Source organism: Falco naumanni, chromosome 15 (genome assembly GCF_017639655.2).
Source record: "Falco naumanni isolate bFalNau1 chromosome 15, bFalNau1.pat, whole genome shotgun sequence".
Lineage (NCBI taxonomy): Eukaryota > Metazoa > Chordata > Aves > Falconiformes > Falconidae > Falco > Falco naumanni.
The window spans coordinates 1,461,893-1,483,238 of NC_054068.1; the positions used below are offsets into that span (position 1 = coordinate 1,461,893).

Genomic DNA, 21,346 nt, shown 5'->3' on the forward strand with positions numbered 1-21,346 from the left:
CCCACACCTCTGGGGCATGCATCTATGGCTGTGTGCCATAGGGACCCTCCATGCCCAGGGGGACTGTGCACCTTGGGGCCCCCACATGTCCTGGGGTCCTGTTCGTGCCAAGGGGATCCCTGCACCCTGGGGCACTGCAGGCCCTTGGGAGGTCCCTGCACTCTGGGGTCCTGCATGCCCTGGGGTGCCCATGCACCTTGGGGACCCCAGTGGGACCCTCCACCCACAGGAGCCAAGCGGCCCCTCCCAGTCCCTGTGTGTGGGGCTGGGAGCCCCATCCCCATCACGGGCCTCACCTCGCTCAACCCCAGGGAAGATGTTTTACAGTGGGGTGGGCAATGGGTTCGATAGGGATCGTCAGAGGCACAATTAAATGCGATGCCGTGCCCACACCCCGGCAAAGCTCGGCGCCGGAGGGAGCCTGGGCAGGCTGGGGGACATGGGACCCATCTGACCATCATGTGCCTTTGGTTGGTGTTGATGCCTGGAGCCGCTCAGCTGCCAAAGGGCCATTCACAGCTGCATGAAAAGGCTGATCCTGCAGTCGTTCCCACTGACTGCTTCTCCTTCCTGTGGGGCACCAGGGACGGGAACCCTTCCCCATAGCATGGAGCAGCCCCCGGCTCCGGCACAGATGAAAGCAGCTCAGCTGGATGCGCTGGGATTGGGGTCCCAGGCTGCTGCGGCGCCTTACTCACCCCGAGTGCTGGCACGGCAGGGAGCCATGGCTAACACGTGCCATGCGTCAAGCCAAAGCCGGAACACGCACAGCCCTGGTGCCGGGCGAGGAGCGCTCACCCCCAGGGAAACGCAAGCAGGATGAATCTGGACCAGCAGCCACCGGCTTCCCCCCTTCCCGGCTGCTGCTCGGCTAAAGAGCACGCCAGTACGTGCCGTGAATTTTTAGCTTTATCAACAGAGGCTTTGAGAGCAGAGCTAGAAAATGCCGAGTCTGCAAATCCAAGTGATGCGAACGTACGGCACAGGGAGCGGCCGGGGCTCCCGTGCTGCAGGATTTGGACACGCCGGTGGGGCTGGGGCTGGCCTGAGCCCTGGGGTCTGTGGGGCAGCCCCCCAGCCCCAGCCCTGCCATGCAGGCTGTTCCCTGGGGAGGGGACGCGGCAGGCGCTGCAGGAGGAGGGGGGGGGGATTTATTCCGGGCAGCGCAGCCTAGCTCAGCATTAGAGGCACATATACACCGTTACACAGCAGAAAACTGAAAAAATGCTTTGCAGGCAGCAAGGATGAGTTAAGGGTTTGAGTGCAGCTGACCTCATTCCTGGCTTTACAAGGTGAAGGTGGGGAAAACAAGGGATGGAGGGAGAAAACAAAGGAGAGGGAGATCCTTTCTGCTCCCAGCATGATCGCATGGCTGCAGCAGAAGGAAGAGCCGCTCCCCACACACCTCCGGTAGCTGCAGCCCCCAGTGAGCCCCTACCAGAGCACAGCTCCTTCCTCTGTGCCCCCAGGGACCATGCTGAAGTGGGGACCCCAAGCCCTCCGTCAGCTAGCTGGAAGGCCCAGCGCCGCCAGGGCCCGGAGTGTCTCATGGAGGGAAGGAGGCTTCAGGCTGGGGGAAGCACAAAGGGCAGCGCGGCTCGCTCAGGAGCCGCCCGAGAGGGGAAACGAGCCCCCGGCCATTGAACCGAGACCAGAAGAGCAGGCAGGGGAGCAGGACAGCAAATGTGCTTGGCAGAGGCCAGAAGGGGACTAAGCTGACTTGGGGCCGAGGGACAGCTGCTATAGATTAGCTCTGCCATGTTCAGACAGTCCTCACCCCCCGCCGAGACGCGAAAGCAGCCCCCCGCCCCAAGACAGAGCCCATCCCCGCAGCCAGAGTGGGCGCTTGCAGTTTGTGTGACTTTATTAGAGTGCGACACAAAGTTGGGGGGGGTGATTACAGAGGGGTGGGGTTGGGGCAGATGTGCACTCTTGGCTCAGTCCCAGTCCCCGTCGCCTTCAGGATTGTCATCTCGGGGGGGTTCCTGAAACTGGATGTTTGCCAGCATGTCCCGCATGGCTGCCATGAGCCTATTCACCCCCTGGTTAAGGTCCTGCCCTGCTCCAGCCTCTTCATCCCCGTCGTGCCTGATGTCCCCCTGCAACAGAGCCGAGCTGGAGCAGCCAGGCAGCGAGCTGCCTGCCTGGCTGCAGCAAGCAGGGACAGAGACAATGCCGCTTGCCAAAAAGCATCAGGCTGCTCCGCAACCTGACGTTTACACACTGCATATGCCAAGAGCCACTCCCTTCACAGAGACACTGTGCAGTGCAAACTTCTGTGTACCGACAGCAAAAGCCTGCTCCCATCTACCCGCAGCCGCTGACTGCACATACCTGCAAGTTAAAATTTGGCAGCAGCGATCGGAAGAAGAGAGATAAAGTGCTTTCGTTGGATGGATGATTCGTTCTGAAAGACAGAAGTCACACCATAGTTAAGGGGGCAGTTTGGTACTCAGCCTCTCGCTGGGGCTGAGACAGCACAGGGATGCTGGAGAGTGCCATGCTGTCTGGACCAACACACAGACACCCCCCACCCCCACCCCCCAATACCCAGCCCCGAAGCAGGGTGTTGGGGGGGGTCTTGGGGATCTCTTACCCCAGGCAGCCAGCAGCTGGCCAGCCTCCAGGCAAAGCAGTCATTAAAAGCACTACCAGGTTTGCTCCAAGCTGACCGTGCACAGGACAAGTACGGGCTTCACCCGAACGGTCCGCACGCAGCACAGCTGGCTGCGCTTGGACCTGTATTTACCCCAACCCACCTCAGTTAAGAAACAGCCAAAGCTTTTCAGTGGCCTTTGTCTCAATGGCTGCGAAAAGCCAGCTGCTGCCTTCACCGGTGACCACCAGGGAAAAGCAGCAGGACCAGTCCTGCCTGTACGCTCTGCCCGTTGGCCAGCGCCACAAGCCAGGCAGCTCTTCCGCCGGGATGGAGGAGGACGTTGGCTCCGAGCGCCCACGTGCACCCAGGCCCGGGGCTGAGGGTGTGCCAGGAACATGCTGGCTGTGCCAGTGCTGAAACAAGGGGTGGAGAAGGTACCTGTCTGGTCTGGTGTAGGAAATGATGGAGTCCAAAGGGGGTAGGGGGTCGAACCCCATCACAGGCTGCGAGGTCACCTCCTGTAGGGGGGAAGAAGAAAGAAGGGGTGAAGGCTGCATCACCAGCAGCAGCAAACACCAAGGCATGGAGATGGTTAGACCAGATGGACAGCCCTTTGTCTCGGGGAGCACAACAGAGCCGGCCGGCCTGGCCTGCCCACACATGCCCCTGTGTGCTGTCCTGGGAAGCTGGGCACACAGGGAGGACACTTTGAGGTCAAGCAGATGGTTCTTGCTGGTGGCTGGGGTTTAAGACATGCCCAGCATCCACACATGCAGCAGGGATGCGAGTGCCATCATGCCACAGCGCTGCCCACGCCCCGTCAGGGCCCCTCACCAGAGGCAGAGCTGCTGTGGCCTCCTTCATCTCCGAGAGGATGATGTGCCGGTAGATATTCCTGGGTGCACTCTGGTACCGCATCTTCCTCCTAAAGCAGGGAGGGGACACACAGAGGATTGCACCGAGTACACCTCAGCATAGCCAGAGTTCCCTTTGTGCTTCTCTAGGTGCATCGCCAGCGTCATTCCTGGCTCTGGGGGCTCGCACCGTATCGGACCGAGCCAGCTTAAGGCAAAGCTGAAGTCGCTTGGCAGCTGCTGACCTCCGGAGGAAAGAGCGGAACAGCTCAGGGACGCTGTACAGACCCCTCTCACCAGGTCAGCAGACCAAACTTTGGTTTAGGACAAGCCCATACGCCTCCCCCTCCCGCTTCTCAGAGCTGGAAAGCGTTCCTAAGCACTCACCTGCCCTGTGCAGTAAATCCTGTGAGCTACACGGCCATCCCCCCACTTTCCCCAGCCAGCCCCTCTGCCCTCTCTGGGTGATTTCCAGGGCACACGCACAGCCCAGGCTGGGGGAAGCCAGCACAGCACATGCTCCCCAGTGAGAGGTACAGCTCTTCATTCACATTTGGGCAAAGTACGGAAGAAGAGTCCTTCCCAGCCCCACAGTGTAATCCTTGGCATCAAGCAGCCGCCGTCGGATAGGCAGCTGTGGGGCTCTGAGCAAGCCCCGGCGCTGCTGCTGCCCAGGACAGAGCTCCTCTGGCGTGCAGAGCTCCCTGGCCCCCTCCGTCCGCGTGTTCCAGCACCCACGCCTGCTACGAGAGCCGCTCACCTCTGCCTGCTGCACTCACTTGTGCTCAGACTCCTCCACCAGCGGGTCCCGCGCATCCACCATGCGCAACACCTCATGGACGTTGGTCTCCAGCCATGCCATGACAGCTGGGTCCTTCCACAGGGAGTGAGTCCTTCCCACGTAGAGGGATGTCAGCTGGTTCAAGGCGGCAGGCTGGCTACGGGAGACAGTTGTTACTCAGGGCACTCTCCTCCTTCCCGCCAGCAGGTCCCTGTGTGGGCTGGCAAGGGCTTGTCTCTGCACCATGCTTCAGCGTGAGAACACAAAGAGAGGAATCACAGGCTCCCTCCTTTGCTTTTTCCATCTACCTTCACCAGTTTTTCTGCCTCCGTCTATTTTTGGGATAAGCATAGCCATGAGATCAAAGTTAACGCTGCCCTGACCTGAGGGGGAGACCGTTCGCATGTTTAGGAGGACCACGTGCCAGGGAAATCCAGACTGGCAGGAGACAGCCTGCCCCCAGAGCACACATACGTTGTTCTCTCTTACTACATGTACCAACAAGCTTCAGTATGAACTTCTGACCCATCCACATTAAGGTGAGGTGGGTCTATTAGCATTATCTGGTGGCCGTTTTAGAAATCCATTACCGAAGCATCTAACAGCCTACTCAGGAAAACCAAATATTCTCCTACGCAGCTTTGTAACTCCATTAGCTGCCTGAGCAAGCAGAAGCCCCACTACCAGCAAAACGGATTCCTTCTCTTTAACTGAGAACATCTCCAGGGCTTACCTTATCTGAGCATTCAGCCCAAAGAAGGAATGGGACGCAACCCTGGCATCAGGCTGCACGCTGCAGTGATCCAGCAAAGGCATCAGAACTGCAGGGAAAAGTCAGAGAGCTTGCTTTCAACAGCCTGGCGAGCAGCACCACAGAACATGCACCCGGTCACGGCAGCCAGGACCCATGCAAGGAGGGTGCAAGGATGCTGCTGGGGGTTATGCTGCATTTGATCTCTGTGTGAATAATGGAAATATCCACAGTAAACAAAAAAGAAAACAAACTTCCCCCCCACCCCAGTAAAATAAGGTGCAATTTTCTGCACTTAATACTGCTGGCCTTGGAACTTGAACAAGGGTTTTATTTCAGTCACCGTGACAAGAAGGAAAAATGATGGTTTCAGCCAACACAAACTAAACCTCTGTTCGAGAGCTGGTTATTCCTGCCTATAAAGACACACCCTGCTCTGGGCCCAGAGGGGCTGTGTATCTCCTTTCATGGACAGCAGCACCAACTGGATGAAAGCAAGAGTGACGAGCGCCCATAGAGAGCACATCTAAAGCAGAGCAGTGTCTTGGAGGGAAAGCCAAGAGAGACTTGCTGTCTCTGGTCTGGGCAACCCTGGGGTGAAATATTTTCCTGCTCCAAGACTCTGGTTCTCATCCTCCCCCACCTTGCACGCTCGTGACCATCTCTAATGAAGGGGCATCAGCTGCTCGGAGGAGGGTGCGCAGCAGGGAGGAACAATCACTGATCTCTTCCTAACACACAGAGGGCTCAGGGTTGCAGGGGCACTACCTGGTTCCTCGCACCGCCTCGCCACGCTGCGGGAAGGCTGAATCCCACCACCACCACCACCACCCCAGGTGTAGGTACAGCAGTACCTGCCACTGCCAGCCTGCCTGAGCTGCATCACACTCTGAGTCACAGCTCCCATCTCCCACAAACAGAGGCAAACACCATTTGCAACCCACAGGCAAACTGCTGCCTCCGCATTTGACTGCCTGGAATCCAGCCTTCGCTCTCACAGATGAAGACAGTAACAAAGCCTGCGGGGACGGACTTACCGGTGGGGACAGACTTACCGCTTGGGAACATGATCAATGCGAGCTGGATGAGCTGGGTGGCTTTCTCCCGGGCTTGGCTTAGCTCCAGCTCCGAGCGCTCCTCCTGCTGGCTCAGGAACAAATAGGCCAGCGGCACCGAGAAGGCGAAATTGGGCAGCTGGGACAAATTCCGGTGACTCTGCAGGATCAGAGAGAGATATTTACTGAGAAATGATGCTATGCAGAATGATCTCGATGTGGCCGGGCTGCACACAGGGTGGGGTTTCTTGCTTGCTGAATTAAGTTACTTTCCATCCGCTGACTTGGTGCCCCCACAACTGAGTAAGCAATTTTGAGTTTGTACAACTGTTTGTGGGGTACCAGGATTACAAGAACGTACACCCCAGCCTTTACGGGTCATACGGATGCTGTTGGGATGCCAGCCTGGCTGTGAGACAGCCCTCAAAGGGCCAATGGGGTTACAAAACCCTCACGGCTCTGTGGCACAGGCTGCCAGCCCAGGCAGGGAGAGCCCCAGGAACCAGCCCTCCCCTCTCTGCCCTCCACTCTCACCAGGGCTGCCTGCTGGCAACTCACCTCCCACTCCTGGAACATGCGGGTCAGGAAGGTGTATTCTCTAGCTCGGAGGGACAGAAAATCAATCAGCAGCAGCACACATAGTGGGTCGTTCTCTGGATCAAGGCTTCAGAGGGAGGCGAATGCAAGGGGAGGAAACAATATCAGTGTCACAAAAGCTGAAATAGCTGCCCTCATTTCTAAGTCCAACAAGACTTTCCCGCTAGCATCCAAAGAGCTTCTGTGACTCAGCAAGTGGAGATAACGGGAACACGATTGTTCTCTCATGGCCAGGATGACGGTGCAACGCCCTGCCTGGTCTGCAGCGCTGCAGAGGGGCAACAGTCCCCATCACCACCTGGCAGGAGGATCAATGGCCACAAACCGAGCTGGCTGAAGCCACTGTCGTACACATCTGTCTGCAGAGACTCTGAGCTCTGCTATAACAACCAGCTCAGCAGCCAAGAGCAAGGGCCACCCAGGTACCATCTATTTAAGCCTCCTTCTCAACAATCACCTCCCTCCAAAGCAGCACCACAGAGAAGAGCATGTGCCCAAAACTGACCTGTGACGCTGCATCTACAGGGAGCGGGAACAAGTCCCCACCAAGCCTGGGAGCAGCAGTACCCCTCTGGGTTTTTTTGTGTTCTCCCAAGCCTGAGACACCCTGCCCCATCCCACAGGGATGCAGCCCGCAGCAGGGGCACCTACCTCAGTATCAGCTTGCAGAACTCCAGGGCTGTACGGGGACAGCCTCTCTTTTCCAGGAACATCAGGTGCTTGAAGAGAGCCAGGAAGAAAGCCCTGTGGGGGGAACAGCAACAGGTTTTAGAAGCCAGACTTGGAGAGAAGCACCTTGGGCCACTCAAGAATGAGGACACGTGGTCCGCCCCAGCTCCTTGCCCCCTGAGCATCAGTGCTGCTGTGCAGCCAGGGGGGACCAGGGAACCTGGCCTGCTGCAGTATGGGGTGCCACAGACCCCTCCATGTTCCCATCTCTTATATTTTATATCTCTTTGTGCAAGTATAGGGACAGCAAACCAGTGGCCTGCTCTGCAGACTGGGGCTGACAACTCAAACAACAGAAAACAAGCAAATCCCCAAAGTCCACACCCTGCCTTGGCCCAGCCCACCCAGTTGTGCAGGGACGGTGACACAGAGTGTGCACAACACACACAGTGGGAGGACCAACACCCAAACTGGTGTTACGGATCACAGTGTTCAGGTCACAGATGGCACGAAGCCCGTCAGCGAGCAGGTACTGGAAACATGAGCAATCTCTAGGTACAGCAGTTTGGAAGAGATGACTTGGATCAGCTGACTGGAAAATTCCCAGAATAAAGTCACCTTTCCCCACAGCTGCAGAGCTGTCACTACGTAAAGAGCCAGGCCAGGAGCAGTGCGAGTGCTGGGGACAAATGCCGAGCAGGCAGCACACAAGTGACCAAGCACAGCCATACACATGCAGCGTTTTTGTGACAAAACCAAGTGCCACCTTGGGCTAAGAGGTACTAATCACACAAGAAGGATGCGACGGGGAGGAACAGCTACTGCTCCAGTAAGAAATCCCTCAGGAAAGAGGATGCTTTGTAAAGAAACTTCAGTGCAAGAGCTGCTTGCTCCCCAGCACCCATCTCAGGAGCCATGCTGCTGCCTTGCTGAGGGGCACTGCCACTGATGGCCAAGCCTGTTCCGACAGAAAGGGATATTCAAGGTCCCCCCGCCAGCGTGGATGACCCAGCAGACATTGTGAATCTGGGTCTCTGTGTCTAAAGTAGGCCAGGGTACGCCGCGACGGCTCTCCGGCAGACACAGGGCAGGCAGGCGTGCCGTGCCGCCTACCTGTTCTCTGGCCGCCGGTAGTCCAGCCTGCAGGTCCCACTGGTGAGACTGAAGACGGGGTGGAAGGCGCACTCCAGGCTGTACAGCGCCCGCTCTGCAGACAGCGAGGACAGTGTCAGGGCACACCACAACCCCGGCACACCATGCAGCCCCAGTGCTCACAAAACAGTTGATTTAGCCCAGAAGACACCAATAATTGAGGGCTCCGGCACACATGAAATAAGTTTGTTCGCAACCCGGCAAGGCACGAAGCTACTTCAGGGTATGTGGCTGCAAGAGATACCCAGGCAAGCGAGCCCTGTTCCCTTCTGTGGGCATTAGATCATGCTCTGGTTGTGAAAAGCAATTCTTCTGGAGGTCTGAGACTGAAGCTGCTACAGCTGCCTCTGCCAGAATTATCTTCACATGAGGAAGCCAAAGATCCTGTCCTCACTTCACCTCTAGCCCCTCCTGTCATGCTGTAGAGCACATGCCCCGGTTATCAAACAGCACATCTGACACCAGAGACTGCAGCACCGCAGTCCGAGGAGCGGCCAGCCCCCAGGATGACCCCTGCCCCAGGCAGCCTGCGGTGCCCCATGGAGCACAGCCTGACACTGGTCAGAGGCAGGTGAGGCAGGCTGGCCCGCAGGGTTGGGCAGGCTCCCCAGAGCAGCCTCTCGTCCTGCTGTTTGCTCACAGCTACCAAATCAGATCCTCCTCCTGCAAGGAATGTCCTACAAGTGGGACCCTGCCACGTCCACACAACCTGAAGACGAATGCCGATGTGCCTTTCCCCAGACACACGTGCCCAGCTCTATATGAAAGCCCCCTGCAACAGCTGCTGGCCTGTAGGATGATGCAAGTCTGAGCTCTCATGGCCCAAGTCAAACACAGAGCCAAACCAACCCTCCTGCTTTGCTGCTTCTCTCCGAAACAAAACCAAAACTGAACCAAAAGCCTTTGATTATTAATTCAAGCCAGGACATCTGCTTCTCACCTCAGCTCTTACCTACAAGATCGCGGGCCATTTCCTGATCCTCCTGCATCCGGCACACGTCACTGAGCTGCAGAAGGGAGTCCACATGGTACGGGTTCATCTGAAGCAGCAGCTGCAGAAGAGCATGAGCTTGATTACACGATGGCACAAATCACTGGTTTCTTATGCACACTGCCTAGGAGGCAAGATCCGTAAGCATGGCAGGGAGGCAAACACCCTGACACCACAAATAAGAGAGAGGGGCTGTTCTTGCCCCTGGGCCTGAAGGGGAAGAAATCCTGTCCCACACCATCAGAGCGCCAAGGCTCAGACTGCAGTGTAAGGCTGGGGACACACCTCACATGAAAGGCTGAAACTATGGATTAAAAGAGCCCAAGAACGGCCGTGATGGATGAAAGCAGAGGTCTGTTGTGCCCTGTCTCCAAAAGCAGGCGCCTGAGAAAGAGGGCATGAAGCTGGGAACACGTGAAGGCTCCCAGCACATCTAAGTTGCCAACTTTTAGGGGCTCAGGGACCCCCACTGTCAGAGATGCCTTTTATGTTAACGGCATCGCCTCTCGTGAATTTGTTCACTTACTGACCCAGGTACCTTTCCCACACCTCAGCTATATGACACAGGAAGCCACCGCTTGGGCACACAATGCAAAGAACGTCCCGTCCCCGTGTTGGAAAGGACAGCAGGGAGCTCGCTGTCTCTCCCCGCCCCACGCAGGATCCGAGCCCTCGATCGCAGCCTCCCTCAGGCAGCTCTCTCCCAGCCAACCCAGCTTTTCCAGTGCTGAGGCCCGGCCCAGCCTTTGATCATCTTTTCTGTTCTCCTCCAAATCTCTCCCCACTCCACCATATCCTTTTGAAGGTGAAGGCCCAGAGCTGCACACACTATTCAAGATGCAGGCAGCAGGCATAATTAAATTGTTGTTTTATTCTCTACCCCTTAACAATTCTGAGCATTTGGGTCAGGCTTTTGCTTCCTCTGGGTGCTGAGAGGACATTTTCGCACATCTATTACAATTCGATGATCCAGCTCCTGAATGGCAATGGGTTAAAACCATTTTTTTCCAGGCTTCAGAACAGACGTTTAACCACACCTAAAACCCTTTCACTAATTATATTATAAATGATCTACCTTTTCCAACCACCTAAAACTCAGTTTCACTATGAAAATACCAAAGCTACTTCAAATCCCCTCATGGTTTAGTTTCCGGACTTTTTTTTCATTCCCTCAAAACTGAAAAATACAGCTTCAAAAGCTCCAGAAGTTGTACATCTGCAGGGTAGTGGCCAGCACGACCACCTACAGTACAAAGCCTTTATGTTCTAGGCCGGCCCAGCCCAGCACCTTTGCCTCAGCACCACCTGCCTGATGTTTTACTCCTTCCTTGCTTCCTCTTAAGTTCCTTTCTAGTCCTCCTTTCTGGAAGGGATGGAGCACCTAGGGTCACGGTGATGGGAAAAAGTGCTCTTAATACACTTAAAACTTCACCAGCAAGACTGTTTTAACCCACTAGCAAGAGCAGAAAACACACTCACTGAGCAGAACCCCCCCCCCAAAATACTGTTCTGCATGCTGAAACCACAGCAGCAAGGCAGAACCGGGCTCCAGCTAAGCGGAGACTCTGGTTATCACAGAAAAACTGTTTGGGGGTTTGAAGTACCTCTGGCATCAGCAAACCCATCTGTTAAGATTCTACCCTTAACAGAAAAATGGAAGGCTAACGGTGTCTTACAGGAATATCTTCAAACATAGGCAGACTCACTTAACAGGGACATAAAGACTAAAATGTACCATGGAAAACCCATCCTGCTCTGCATGGCCGTGTGAGACAGCATTTCAGCCATCCTGAGGACACCGGCTCTCGGGTCGATCACTGCTGCATAGGAACTACCCTGCATTATTTAATGAGAATCCCGCAGTCCAGTCAGCAGGCAGAATTGATGAGCTGGAGAGAGCAGTGGCCATGAGCAGAGGGTGGGAAAGCAGGAGGAAGTAAACTATTTAGTAGACAATGGCCTCTTTAAGAAACTTCTGCAGGGCATGTATCCGAGCTCATGCGCCCAGGGTTTTCAGAGCAAAAATATCTCAGTTATGGTTCAGTGGGGTGCAGAGCAATTTTACTGTTGCTTATCACTAGAAACCATAAATGTTACCATACAGTTTAATGAGCTTGGACATGCATGAAAAACTTTCAACACAAAGACTGTTTTGCTGAAATACCAAGAAAAGACACATTTTTCATCCATTCAAGAGTTTATAAATAGAACAGCTGTTAGTTTAGATTCCCATTTAAAGACTGGTTTATACAATATTTTTCCTTTCCCAGCTGAAGAGCTGAGACAAGGGAGCTTTATTCCTACACGTCCAGTCAAACGGTCAGTTCCTGTGGGCTCCTCTTCCAGATGGCTACCTGGCACGCTTTCAGGCAGAGCCACCAAGGCTCGGCCACCAGCCACTGGACCTCATTTGCACCAAGGTGGTCACTTACCTTATAAGGTGGCAGCGTTGCTTGCCAAGCTCTGCTTTCTCGCCCCACACAGAGAGGGCACAGGGCTCTACCACTCAACACTAGACTGGCAAAAAAATAAGTGCTGGGGATGCATCAGCCCACCTGCCCTGCCAGGGAAAGGGGCCACAGGAATGCAGCAGACAACAGCACGGGCAACCTGATTTCACAACATACCACAATGTTGTTGGGGTCCATGGACTCTACAGCGTCCAAGAACTTGAACTGCACTTGCTGGTACTCGCGATGGTGTTCGAATGTGAAGTACTGCACTCCCCTCCTGGTGTCCACCAGCTGCATGGCAATACCTAGAGGGTGCACGGGAGACGTGGGTACCACTGCTGCCAGCCTGCGAGCACAGCGGCAAGAGCTCTTCTGCCTTCTTATTACACAGAAAGCTCATTACATCACTGGGTGCAAAGCCAGAAGCGTTTCTAGGAATTCCCACAGAATTTCACTCCTCTCCCTCCTCTCGTGTGTTAAAGCCCAAAACCCACCCAAGAAGCCCAGGCAGCTTGCTCTCCCCACAGATTCTTCTTGTTATCCAGCAATACTGCTGTTAAGAAGGGAAGTATTCATCACCTGCTACCTCCAATAAGGGGAAAAAAACCTCCCCTCAAATGCTAAGATGCAATACAACAGATTTCTCCCTGTGAAGAAAGGAGCTATTTCCATCAGCTATTTCCATCCATTTCCAACAAGCAGTTCCCTTTCTGCATCAGCCAGTGTAAAGCCTGGGCCAGAACGATGAAAGCAGCTCCAGTTCCCGTGCGCTGAGGCTCTAGGAAAGCCAGGCTGGCAGGAGCAGCCATCCGTGCCAACACAGGCATGGGACCGACGCACCCTGTTGGCTTAGTGGCAGCCTGGTGCTCTGGGAGGTGGCACCAAAAGCCTCACCTGTTTTGCTGTAGCGTGGCCAGGTGTTCTTGGGAGCTGTCAGCCACGTGCTGCGGACATACTGGCGCTGCCTTTGCCTTGGCCTGAGGAAATAAACACAACAGGTCACAATTTATCTGTACCAATAGAATGAGGAGGGCTGAAACCAGCCAGAAAAAGGGTGATTCAAGGGCGGGGGGTGGGGCGGAAAAGAAGAGATCCAACTTCTTCCCCAGCTGCAGCTCTGCCACACAGAGCTTTCTCCCAGAGCTTTACCATGTTTGCCTTCAAGACACAACATAGCTTCACTCAGGCTCATGCCTTACTTGAACCATTAATCTCTGGGCCAGCCAGTGCCTCCAGCATTTCCACTTCAATAGTTTCTCTCCCCTGTTTTTGTTCCTGCCAAGTTCTCAGCTGCCTCTTTGCTTCAAACAGCTTCCCAGGTCCAATTAAGAGAGCCCCATATTCCTCTGACTCATCTCTCTTCCCAGCCGTGCCTTCAAACATCAGCTGGTTTAGTTTAAGCCATAGTCACAAATGCAACCAATTTACTGGCTCAGGGCAGGAGGAATTCAGAAATTATGGCTACCCTAAGCAAGCCACCTCTTCCCACTAAGAGACTGCTGCTCCTTCCTCAAACACTAAACATCCTTCCACAGACTTTCTCAGAGAAGGCCTCTGCTTCCACCATCACTGCTCTAAGCTTACACCCTTCTCATATGCACATTTTTCAACCAGCTCAGGAAAGCAGGGATTTTCTGGGTAACACTGACCACAGTGCCATGGATAACTGCATAGAGACCTCACACCCAGGAAGCAGTAGTTTCCCCAGGGCCCTGAAAGCAAGTGCCTGAGATCCCCTGGAGAGTATTCAGGGTCCACTCTGTAAGGCATCAGAGACTTTGGAATAGCAACAAGAGACAAATGCTGGACAAAAAAAACCCAAAAAACGGTCTAAGAGCCCATGAGTTTGAGTGAAATGACTTTAGAAGGGTGCTTTGACAATAAATGAGAGGGGAAATTGACAGAAGAAAAATAAAATGCTAGCAAAAGCCTGGAAAAGTCTTACTCCCCTCCTCACACACACCAGACACAAAACACTACTCTACTGTCCCAACAAGCAACTATTAAATGAGTAAGACACCTCGAACCCAAGACACCCTGAACCCTGGCGTTCCTGCCCGGGTGTGGCACCAGGGGCTCAGTAAACCATACCAAGGGAAGGACAGACACAGCGATGTGGACTTTGAAAGGGTTTTAATATTAAATTCTGGACTAACCTCTGATCACCAAGAACAGCGCGAGCCCCAAAATATCTCTTCAATTCGTTCTCTGGATTCAAGTTTCTGAGAATGTTGAAACAAGAAAAGCTACCATCAGTTAAACGTAGGCAGAAATCTCACACTCGAGTCCTTTCCACCAACACCAAGTGCTCCGAACCTCAGTCTGTCACTGGCCAAGCCCCCAAACTGTCACACACCCCCGTGATCTGATATAACACAGAAAGGAGACTAGAAATGGTCAGAACAGGAGGCATCGAAAGCCCTGTTCAAATCAGATGCACGCTTCCTTCTTGCTCTGCTCCAAGGAAGGTGCTGAGCTAGGGAATACTTCTGCTGCCCTCTCCAGGCAGCTGGGGCCTCAGTCCGGGATATGGCCAGGACAGCCTCGCTTCAGGAGCACATGCTTGGGGCACTCCTGCCCGGAAAACAGCAGATACCTGCTGCGAGTCTAGCAGCGGCAGCCTGCCGTTTGGGCCAAGCACCCTAACCACTGTATGGAGGCTGGCAAGAATTAAAATACTTTTTTTTTTTTTAATACAAAGATCTTGTATCAAAAGCATGACAACACCTACAGTTTTCTTGATGTAACATTTGGCCCAGAGAAGGCAGGCATATTTAAGAGGGGTTTTCCAGTGAGCAGGGCTTGAAGAGAGGGCGAGAGAAGGCTGAAATCCAGCACTGCCAACGCTCACCCACTCTGAGATTATCCAGCTCTCAGAGGCTTCTGAATAATGTTTACTTGACCAGAGAAGGCACTGAAGCTTAAAACTACCTCTAGGTAAACACATATTCTGGCTTCACTGCAGTGTCACTGAACAGGCTGTGCTAGCACCAAGTGCTCATCAGCCTAGACTCAAGTTTTGATGCAGCACAACTGGAGGTTTTAAAACTGAGACTGGTAATTTGTCCCAGCTACAAGCGTAAATGTTTTCTACAACAACAGAAAGAGCTGCCAGTGCCTGCACCAGCCCAGGGCTCTGAAACACGCCGGACACACCACCCAGCCCGTTCCCAACAGGCTTCCCAGTGTGACGCAGGCCCAGATGTTACAGATCTTGAGTTGGAGGTGGATTTATTCTTCAGCTCTTGGACATGCTGGGCACTTAGTCCACTTTGTTGGTGGTGACATGAGAGAAAGGTTAGACAAGTCTAACTTGCTTTCCTGGTGAAATTAGCTTCTGGCACTGCTCAGCCCTCCTTGGAGGATGGCACATGCTGTACTGGCGTGTGCTGCTCACAGCACCCGTCTGAGTGCGGCCAGTCACCTGGCCAGGCAAATTTGCTGTCAAAGCTTTATGCATCCAGGCTCTCAACAGCTCTGCAGAGATTCTCTACAGAGTCATAGAGTATTTTAGGCTGGAAGGCACCTCTGGAGGCTAATCTGATCCAGTTGCCCGCTCAAACCATGCTTGAGAATACCAGTCACCACTCAAAACCGAATGCAGCTCCAAGATCAACGGTTAGAAATGGGGATGTGTGCAACCATCGCCACAACACCTTTCAAGCAATCCTGAATTCATGGCCAGATCGCACTGGGAGGTTCCCAACTTCATTCCTCAGGGGAACAGATACCCCTGCCACACCCAAAGCCAAGACCAGTAAGGAAGTACTTACTACCTGTGTTCTACATAGAGCAGAGGCCTACTGTCAGCAATTATTCCACTCTGGGTCTGCTGTGATAGCCCGCTGGTATCCTCAATCTTCTCCAGCAGGCTGTCGATGTCTTCCAGGTCATTGTCTTCCTTAAGATAGGCACATGCAAAGACAAGGTAGTTATTACAGAATGAGACCGCAGCAGGCAGGTCACCCAGCAGAGATCACACCCAGCTGCCTCCAGGTACTTCAGCTTGTCCCTATCTCTGTGATACTCACACAGCCCCCGCTGCTCACCAGGCTGCTACCCCATCGCCCAGCTTGGCTGTGCAGATACTGTCTTATCAAGGCCTCCAGCTCTCCAGTCAATACTCCCTATTCCCTCAGGAATCCCACCCAGAGCCCCCCTTCCCTCCCCAGCTGCCCCTGAAAGGGCTGGCTGCTCACTCAGGGTGTCACAGGGCTGTTGCTCTTCACACCATCGTCAATCTGAACGCACCAGCTGAATACATCGAGCGTGGGCAACAGCTGGCAGGGTGTCTGGTCTGCCCCTTTCCACCCAGCTTTCGCTGGACTTTGTCTGGTTTATTTATATTACAATTCATATAATATCACAAAATGTTGGAGTGCTGATTTTAATCATAAGTATTTAAATACTCAGCCTTTGCCATCTACTTCCCATGGAAACACTATGTTACTGCTGTGACCCTTGTAATAACGTATCAAAGGCTCATGATTTTAAACCAGCTCTAACATACTGCACTCTGGCTTTCCCCATCTTCTAACAAGCCAAGAATACACCCAACAGCACACATTCCACAGTTGTATAACACTTTTATCCTGATTTTCCTCTATATTTTCCCCACAAATACCAAGTGACACATTTCTTATGTGGCTGTTTCACATCCTCCTCATGATGTATGTGGGTGGAACACGGAATTCCATTCATGACACCCAAACAGCACTGCAAGCTTGCCTTTTCCAGCTAAATATAGCCACTCCGCATGGAGTGGATACATGAAAAGCTTGTATTGTGCTTTGCACTTCAGTACTTGAAACAAGGCAGCATTATCTCTAGTTAGCAAATCAAACTGCTTGTTTCTCAGTATAAAGTTTGCCTAGGGTAACATCTGCCAGCTGTAGGCTCTATCACTCATTCTCAGACTGGGAAATGGGCTCTGTGATCAGATTTTCGCTCCTGAGCTCTCTCAGCTGATTTCCCAGGGAGGAGGTGGCCAGCCAGGCACTTACACCGCAGCCACAGCTCACCTGCTCAGCATTTCAGCATGCTGTGGCTTAGGATGTTTAACAAAGGATCTCCCTCGAGGGAATAGTTAGACTCCTAAATCTTAGCAGAAAACTAGCACCCACTTGAATTTTCTCGCTGTTGAATTTAAAAGACCAATGACTGTATTCCATTCAGTTTTCTAGTCTTGCTCAAGTAGGTAAAGTATATTCAAGCATGCACATTTGCCTCAGTTTCATCCACACCACACACAGACACTGGATGAAGTTCTCACTCTCCAAGCACGTTTCCTTAGGGGTGGACAGCACCGAAAGAATCACTGTCCTCTTGCTCCCTTCACCACTGAGGGGATCGAGCAGGTCCCACAGGAAGAGCACTTGGCAGTGCATTTGCTGATAACGCACTAGCAGACGTTCCTGTCAGCATTCAGCTATCAGACATCAAACTACAGAGAAGGTGTGCGGCCACGTGCAGGGGAGAAGGGAACGTGAACAACGGCTGGCAGCAAGAGCTCCGTATGGCTCTGCAGAGCCAGGAGAGCTACCTAAGTAGGGCAAGGAAAATATAATGAAAACGGCAACATTCTTCGCACAGTACCCCCAACTGTGTGAAGCCTTGGAGCAGAGATGAAAGAAGATGCCACCACTGTGAGGATTTCAGCCCTAAGCATCTGCAGCAGAGCTGTGCCAGTCCAGCTGCTTGAAGCACTGCAGTCAAAAGCTGCTGTTGCCATTTTATAATTTTAAATGAGTACAATGCAAAAAGGAGCATTTTTGCCTCAATCTTTGCTGCAAGCACCTCGCAGTTGCCACTCTGTCAACCCCGACGTAGAAGTCAGCACAGTCACTAACTCTCAGAGCAAATGCAGACATACCAGAGTCTCCCCTGCTGAGGATTTCTTGGTTTTCCTTTTCTTTCTTTTCTTTCGTGGCTTGTTGCTCAACACAGGCTGCAAAGACAAACGGAACGGCTGTCAGAGCATGCCCACGGACTGCAGGGATGAAAGCTCCATGAGGATAAAAGTATTTCCCACAGGAATCAGCACACCAAGACAGCCCTTAAATGAAACCAGTATTTACCCTTTCACGTCTGTCAGCAAGTGGAAATTAAGACAGAAGGAGAAAATGGAGGAAAGCACCAAAGGTTTACAACACCAGAAGTTTACAAACGTTAAGGTTAAACCTCACCTGACTTTCATATCAGCATCCGAGACTACAAAATCAAGCAAGAAAGTTTAGATAGACCAGGTGTGGAAGAAACATTTCAGCTCTCCTTCAGTCTCCAAGATAAACTTTGCATCTGTCTTTCCAGCAAGCATGAAACCACTAGAAACTACCAGTCACTCTGATTTCCACAGAAACCAACACCTGCCTGAATGCACCAGGCAATACGGGCTCCTCTCGCTGCAGACACAGCCTCTTCAGCTCACAACGCTGCACGGTATTCCCTAACACAACAGGCAGGCACACTGCTGTCCGCGCTGACTCTTCCCCAGGGTGTACAGAAATGAGCAGCACATTTCCAGGATCTACACAGGTAATACAGTAAGTAACAGCATTCCTGGAACAACCCCACAGCTCCTGAGCTGATTTCAGAGCCAGGGGAACACGCAGCCCTAATGTGGCTCTGTCAAATGGCAGGGAGAGGCCTGCTGAGGGCTCCCACGCTCCTACCCAGGGAAGCTCTGAGAGAAGCAGCAGGTGCACCCTGCAGGGCTTACGCAAACTCACCCGGTCAGGGCCTGCTGGAGCCACTGCTCACGTGGGAACCAACTGAGCAGAGACCACACCGTACACCCAGAACATGGTGAAGCCCCTGAGCTGCATGATGCCACCAGCACAGCTGGACCATGCACTGATGGTGGCCTTTGCTCCTCTGGTACCCAAACCTATGGGCACACAGCCCAAATGCTATGTTCTAGTGGGTGAGGCCAGGGGGCCAATCCCCCTTCAACCCCCTCGACCCGCATCTCCAGTGCGATACAGGCTAGACTTGCAATGTCAAATTGTTAATTAAAGCGCCCCTTTCCTTATATTCTTCCGCAAGGAGACATTCCTGAGCAGATACAGATCACAGGAGGAAAATCAACACAAAACAACAACAAAACAGCTCAGCTCGCTACAGGGAAGAGCAAGTTCAGCATTTAGTTTACATTCCTTGGAGTCTTCACATACTCCAAAACAAACGCTTCACTGGGCATTTACCCATCAGCCCAGCCCCACATACGATGCAGAGCTTAATTAATTGCGCAGCGAAGGGAGTAGAGAAGCAATGCCTGTTTCAAAGCCCCATGGTATTTTCCTTCTCATGCACTCTGCCTGACCTCGGTGCTCGTCAGGACACAACACAAGGCCTTCCTCAGGAACCTCCCCTCTGCAGCTGTAAAATCTCCCCAGACCCTAGGCACAAACACAAGCCTCAGCACTTCTTCTTCTGGAGCTGCTCGCTCTCCTCCAGACCTGGAGCACCAAGCACCTGGGTTTAAGCTCCTCGTGTGTGTCCCTCCCCTGACGCTCACATCCTCAGCCTCTGACAAAACCCAGGCGCAAGGGAAAAGAAACTCTTGCCGGTCACCACAAAGCTCCTCAGCACGCACAGAAGCAGGGAGATAAGAAACCTTCTCTCTGCACCTCATGTGACAACTGCCATCATTACCAGATACCTGTGGTTTAGTTACCGTTTGGTCCGGTTGCTCTGCCTCCTCCCCATCTCCCTGCCCATCGCCTTCAGTCTCTTCAGTTACAGCCCCTTTGTTGTTCCCTTCTCCTGCATCCTGCTCGCCGAGTCGGGCATCCACTCGCTCTTCTCTGGATGGTGGCTCATCCTCCAACTCCTCGGCAGTGATCTGTGCAAACAGACAGACAAGCTGCAGAAAAAGCTGGTGTGGGACTGTGCTCTGCCCTCTCCTGCTCCCCACGCGACAGAACTCCCCAGGGATCCGATCTGTTCTACTTCCACCTGCAAACGGAAGATAAACAAGTCGCAGAAGCAGCACAGGCCTCAGCTGCCTGCCTGACTTCTCCAGCAGACAGATGGGGACAACCCCTCACTTCAAGTGTGTCACCCAGCAGGCACGTGAACAGCTCCGCAGCCATCAACTTGCTGGAAGCGAGTGCAAGGCCACAATGACACGTCCACTGCGTAACATGGCCAGCAGAAAAAAAGCACGGCCCTATCTGGACTCTGGTCTTCCTCGGGAAGAGCCCCCAAACCAGCCTTGCCTACGCTTGCACAGCCAAGCCTTGGGGAAGGACAGGGAACCACTGGGGCTGGCCAAGGTGCCCAGAGAAGAAGGACCAGGCTCTGTCACCCCAAGGACCCATCTGTGCCCCCAGGGCCTGCCTGACTGCTGACCTCCGGCACTGGGATCTTGTGAGGTTGGGAAAGCGGCAGGAATATTCCCAAAAACAGTTTCATCCACTACCTGACCAACCCAATACTCAAGCGCGGCTCTGACAACATCGCAACCCAGACCACCCAGCCCCTCTCAGGCCTGCCTCCAACTCCTGCCCAGTTCAGCCCCAGTTGCTGCCCCCAAGCCCTCCCTATGCCCCCCATCTCACCCCCAGCTCCTTTCCTTTCCTTTCCTACCCTTCAGCTCACATCCCCCTCAGCTGAGCATCCCCCAGGCCCTCTCTGTCACCCACCACCCCAAACCCGTCAGTCCCACCCTGGTCACTGACCCCAAATCACTTCCTCCCACAAACTGCCATCTCTGTCACTCCCACCCAGCCACTGCCCCCCGGGTCACTGCCCCCCTCTCAGCTACTGCCACCCAGCCTCTCTGTACCCCCCAGTCACCCCACACACTCCCAGTCCCTGTCCCCAAATGACCCCCTCACAGTCACTGACAACTCTCAACCAACCCCCAAGTAACTGCGCCCTGCCCCCTCAAGCTGTCCCCTCCTGCAGCTCCTGCCCCCGCAAGCTGTCCCCTCCAGCCGCCCTTGCCCCCCCCGCTGTCCCCTCCTGCAGCCCCAGTCCCCTCAGCCCCGGCACACACGCGCACAGACGCGCACACACCCCGCAGGCCCCAGCCTCTCCCCCAGCACCGTCCCCGCTCACCAGCTCGAAGCGGTTGCTGACACCAGTGCGGGCGGACCCGCGGCATCCCCTCCCAGGGATGGCTGGGGGCGACCCCTCCCGTCCGGGCTCAGGCCCAGCCTCCAGGCCCAGCTGCCCCAGGCCCGGCTCCTCCTGACCCCGCTGCTCGCCCCGCAGCCGCCTCAGCGCCCGCCGCGACATGGAGCCCGGCGCCACACTGCGCCTGCGCGCGCCGCTGCCCCCGCGCCTGCGCCGCCCCGCCCACTGCGCATGCGCCCGGCCCTCAGCACGCCGGCGCGCCCCGCCCTCGCCGCCCCGCCCCGCCCCTAGTGCGCAGGCGCAGTGTGCGGCGGCCGGGGCCTGCTTCGCGTCCCGCGCCAGCACCGCGTGAAATATGTCGCG

The 21,346-nt window shown here is 54.2% G+C and overlaps 1 protein-coding gene across 2 annotated transcripts; it reads right to left on the minus strand.

Moving 5' to 3' along the window:
• Window positions 1-1,846: 1,846 nt before the first annotated feature.
• Window positions 1,847-21,184, minus strand: TCF25 (transcription factor 25). 2 transcript variants are annotated; one of them, XM_040615407.1, is made up of 18 exons: window positions 20,966-21,184; window positions 19,578-19,745; window positions 17,775-17,849; window positions 15,679-15,803; window positions 14,059-14,124; window positions 12,797-12,879; window positions 12,077-12,207; window positions 9,411-9,510; window positions 8,420-8,513; window positions 7,289-7,381; window positions 6,599-6,704; window positions 6,041-6,200; window positions 4,968-5,055; window positions 4,233-4,391; window positions 3,434-3,524; window positions 3,038-3,117; window positions 2,335-2,407; window positions 1,847-2,099 (listed from the first exon to the last, which is right to left on the minus strand). In XM_040615407.1, exons 1-18 carry the CDS (start codon window positions 21,143-21,145, stop codon window positions 1,938-1,940), a joined length of 2,034 nt encoding a protein of 677 aa, XP_040471341.1. In that variant the 5' UTR covers window positions 21,146-21,184; the 3' UTR covers window positions 1,847-1,937. The 2 variants fall into 2 exon arrangements, with proteins under 2 accessions (XP_040471341.1, XP_040471342.1); XM_040615408.1 differs by lacking the exons at window positions 1,847-2,099; window positions 2,335-2,407; window positions 3,038-3,117 and having other exon boundaries at window positions 4,214-4,391.
• Window positions 21,185-21,346: the final 162 nt, after the last annotated feature.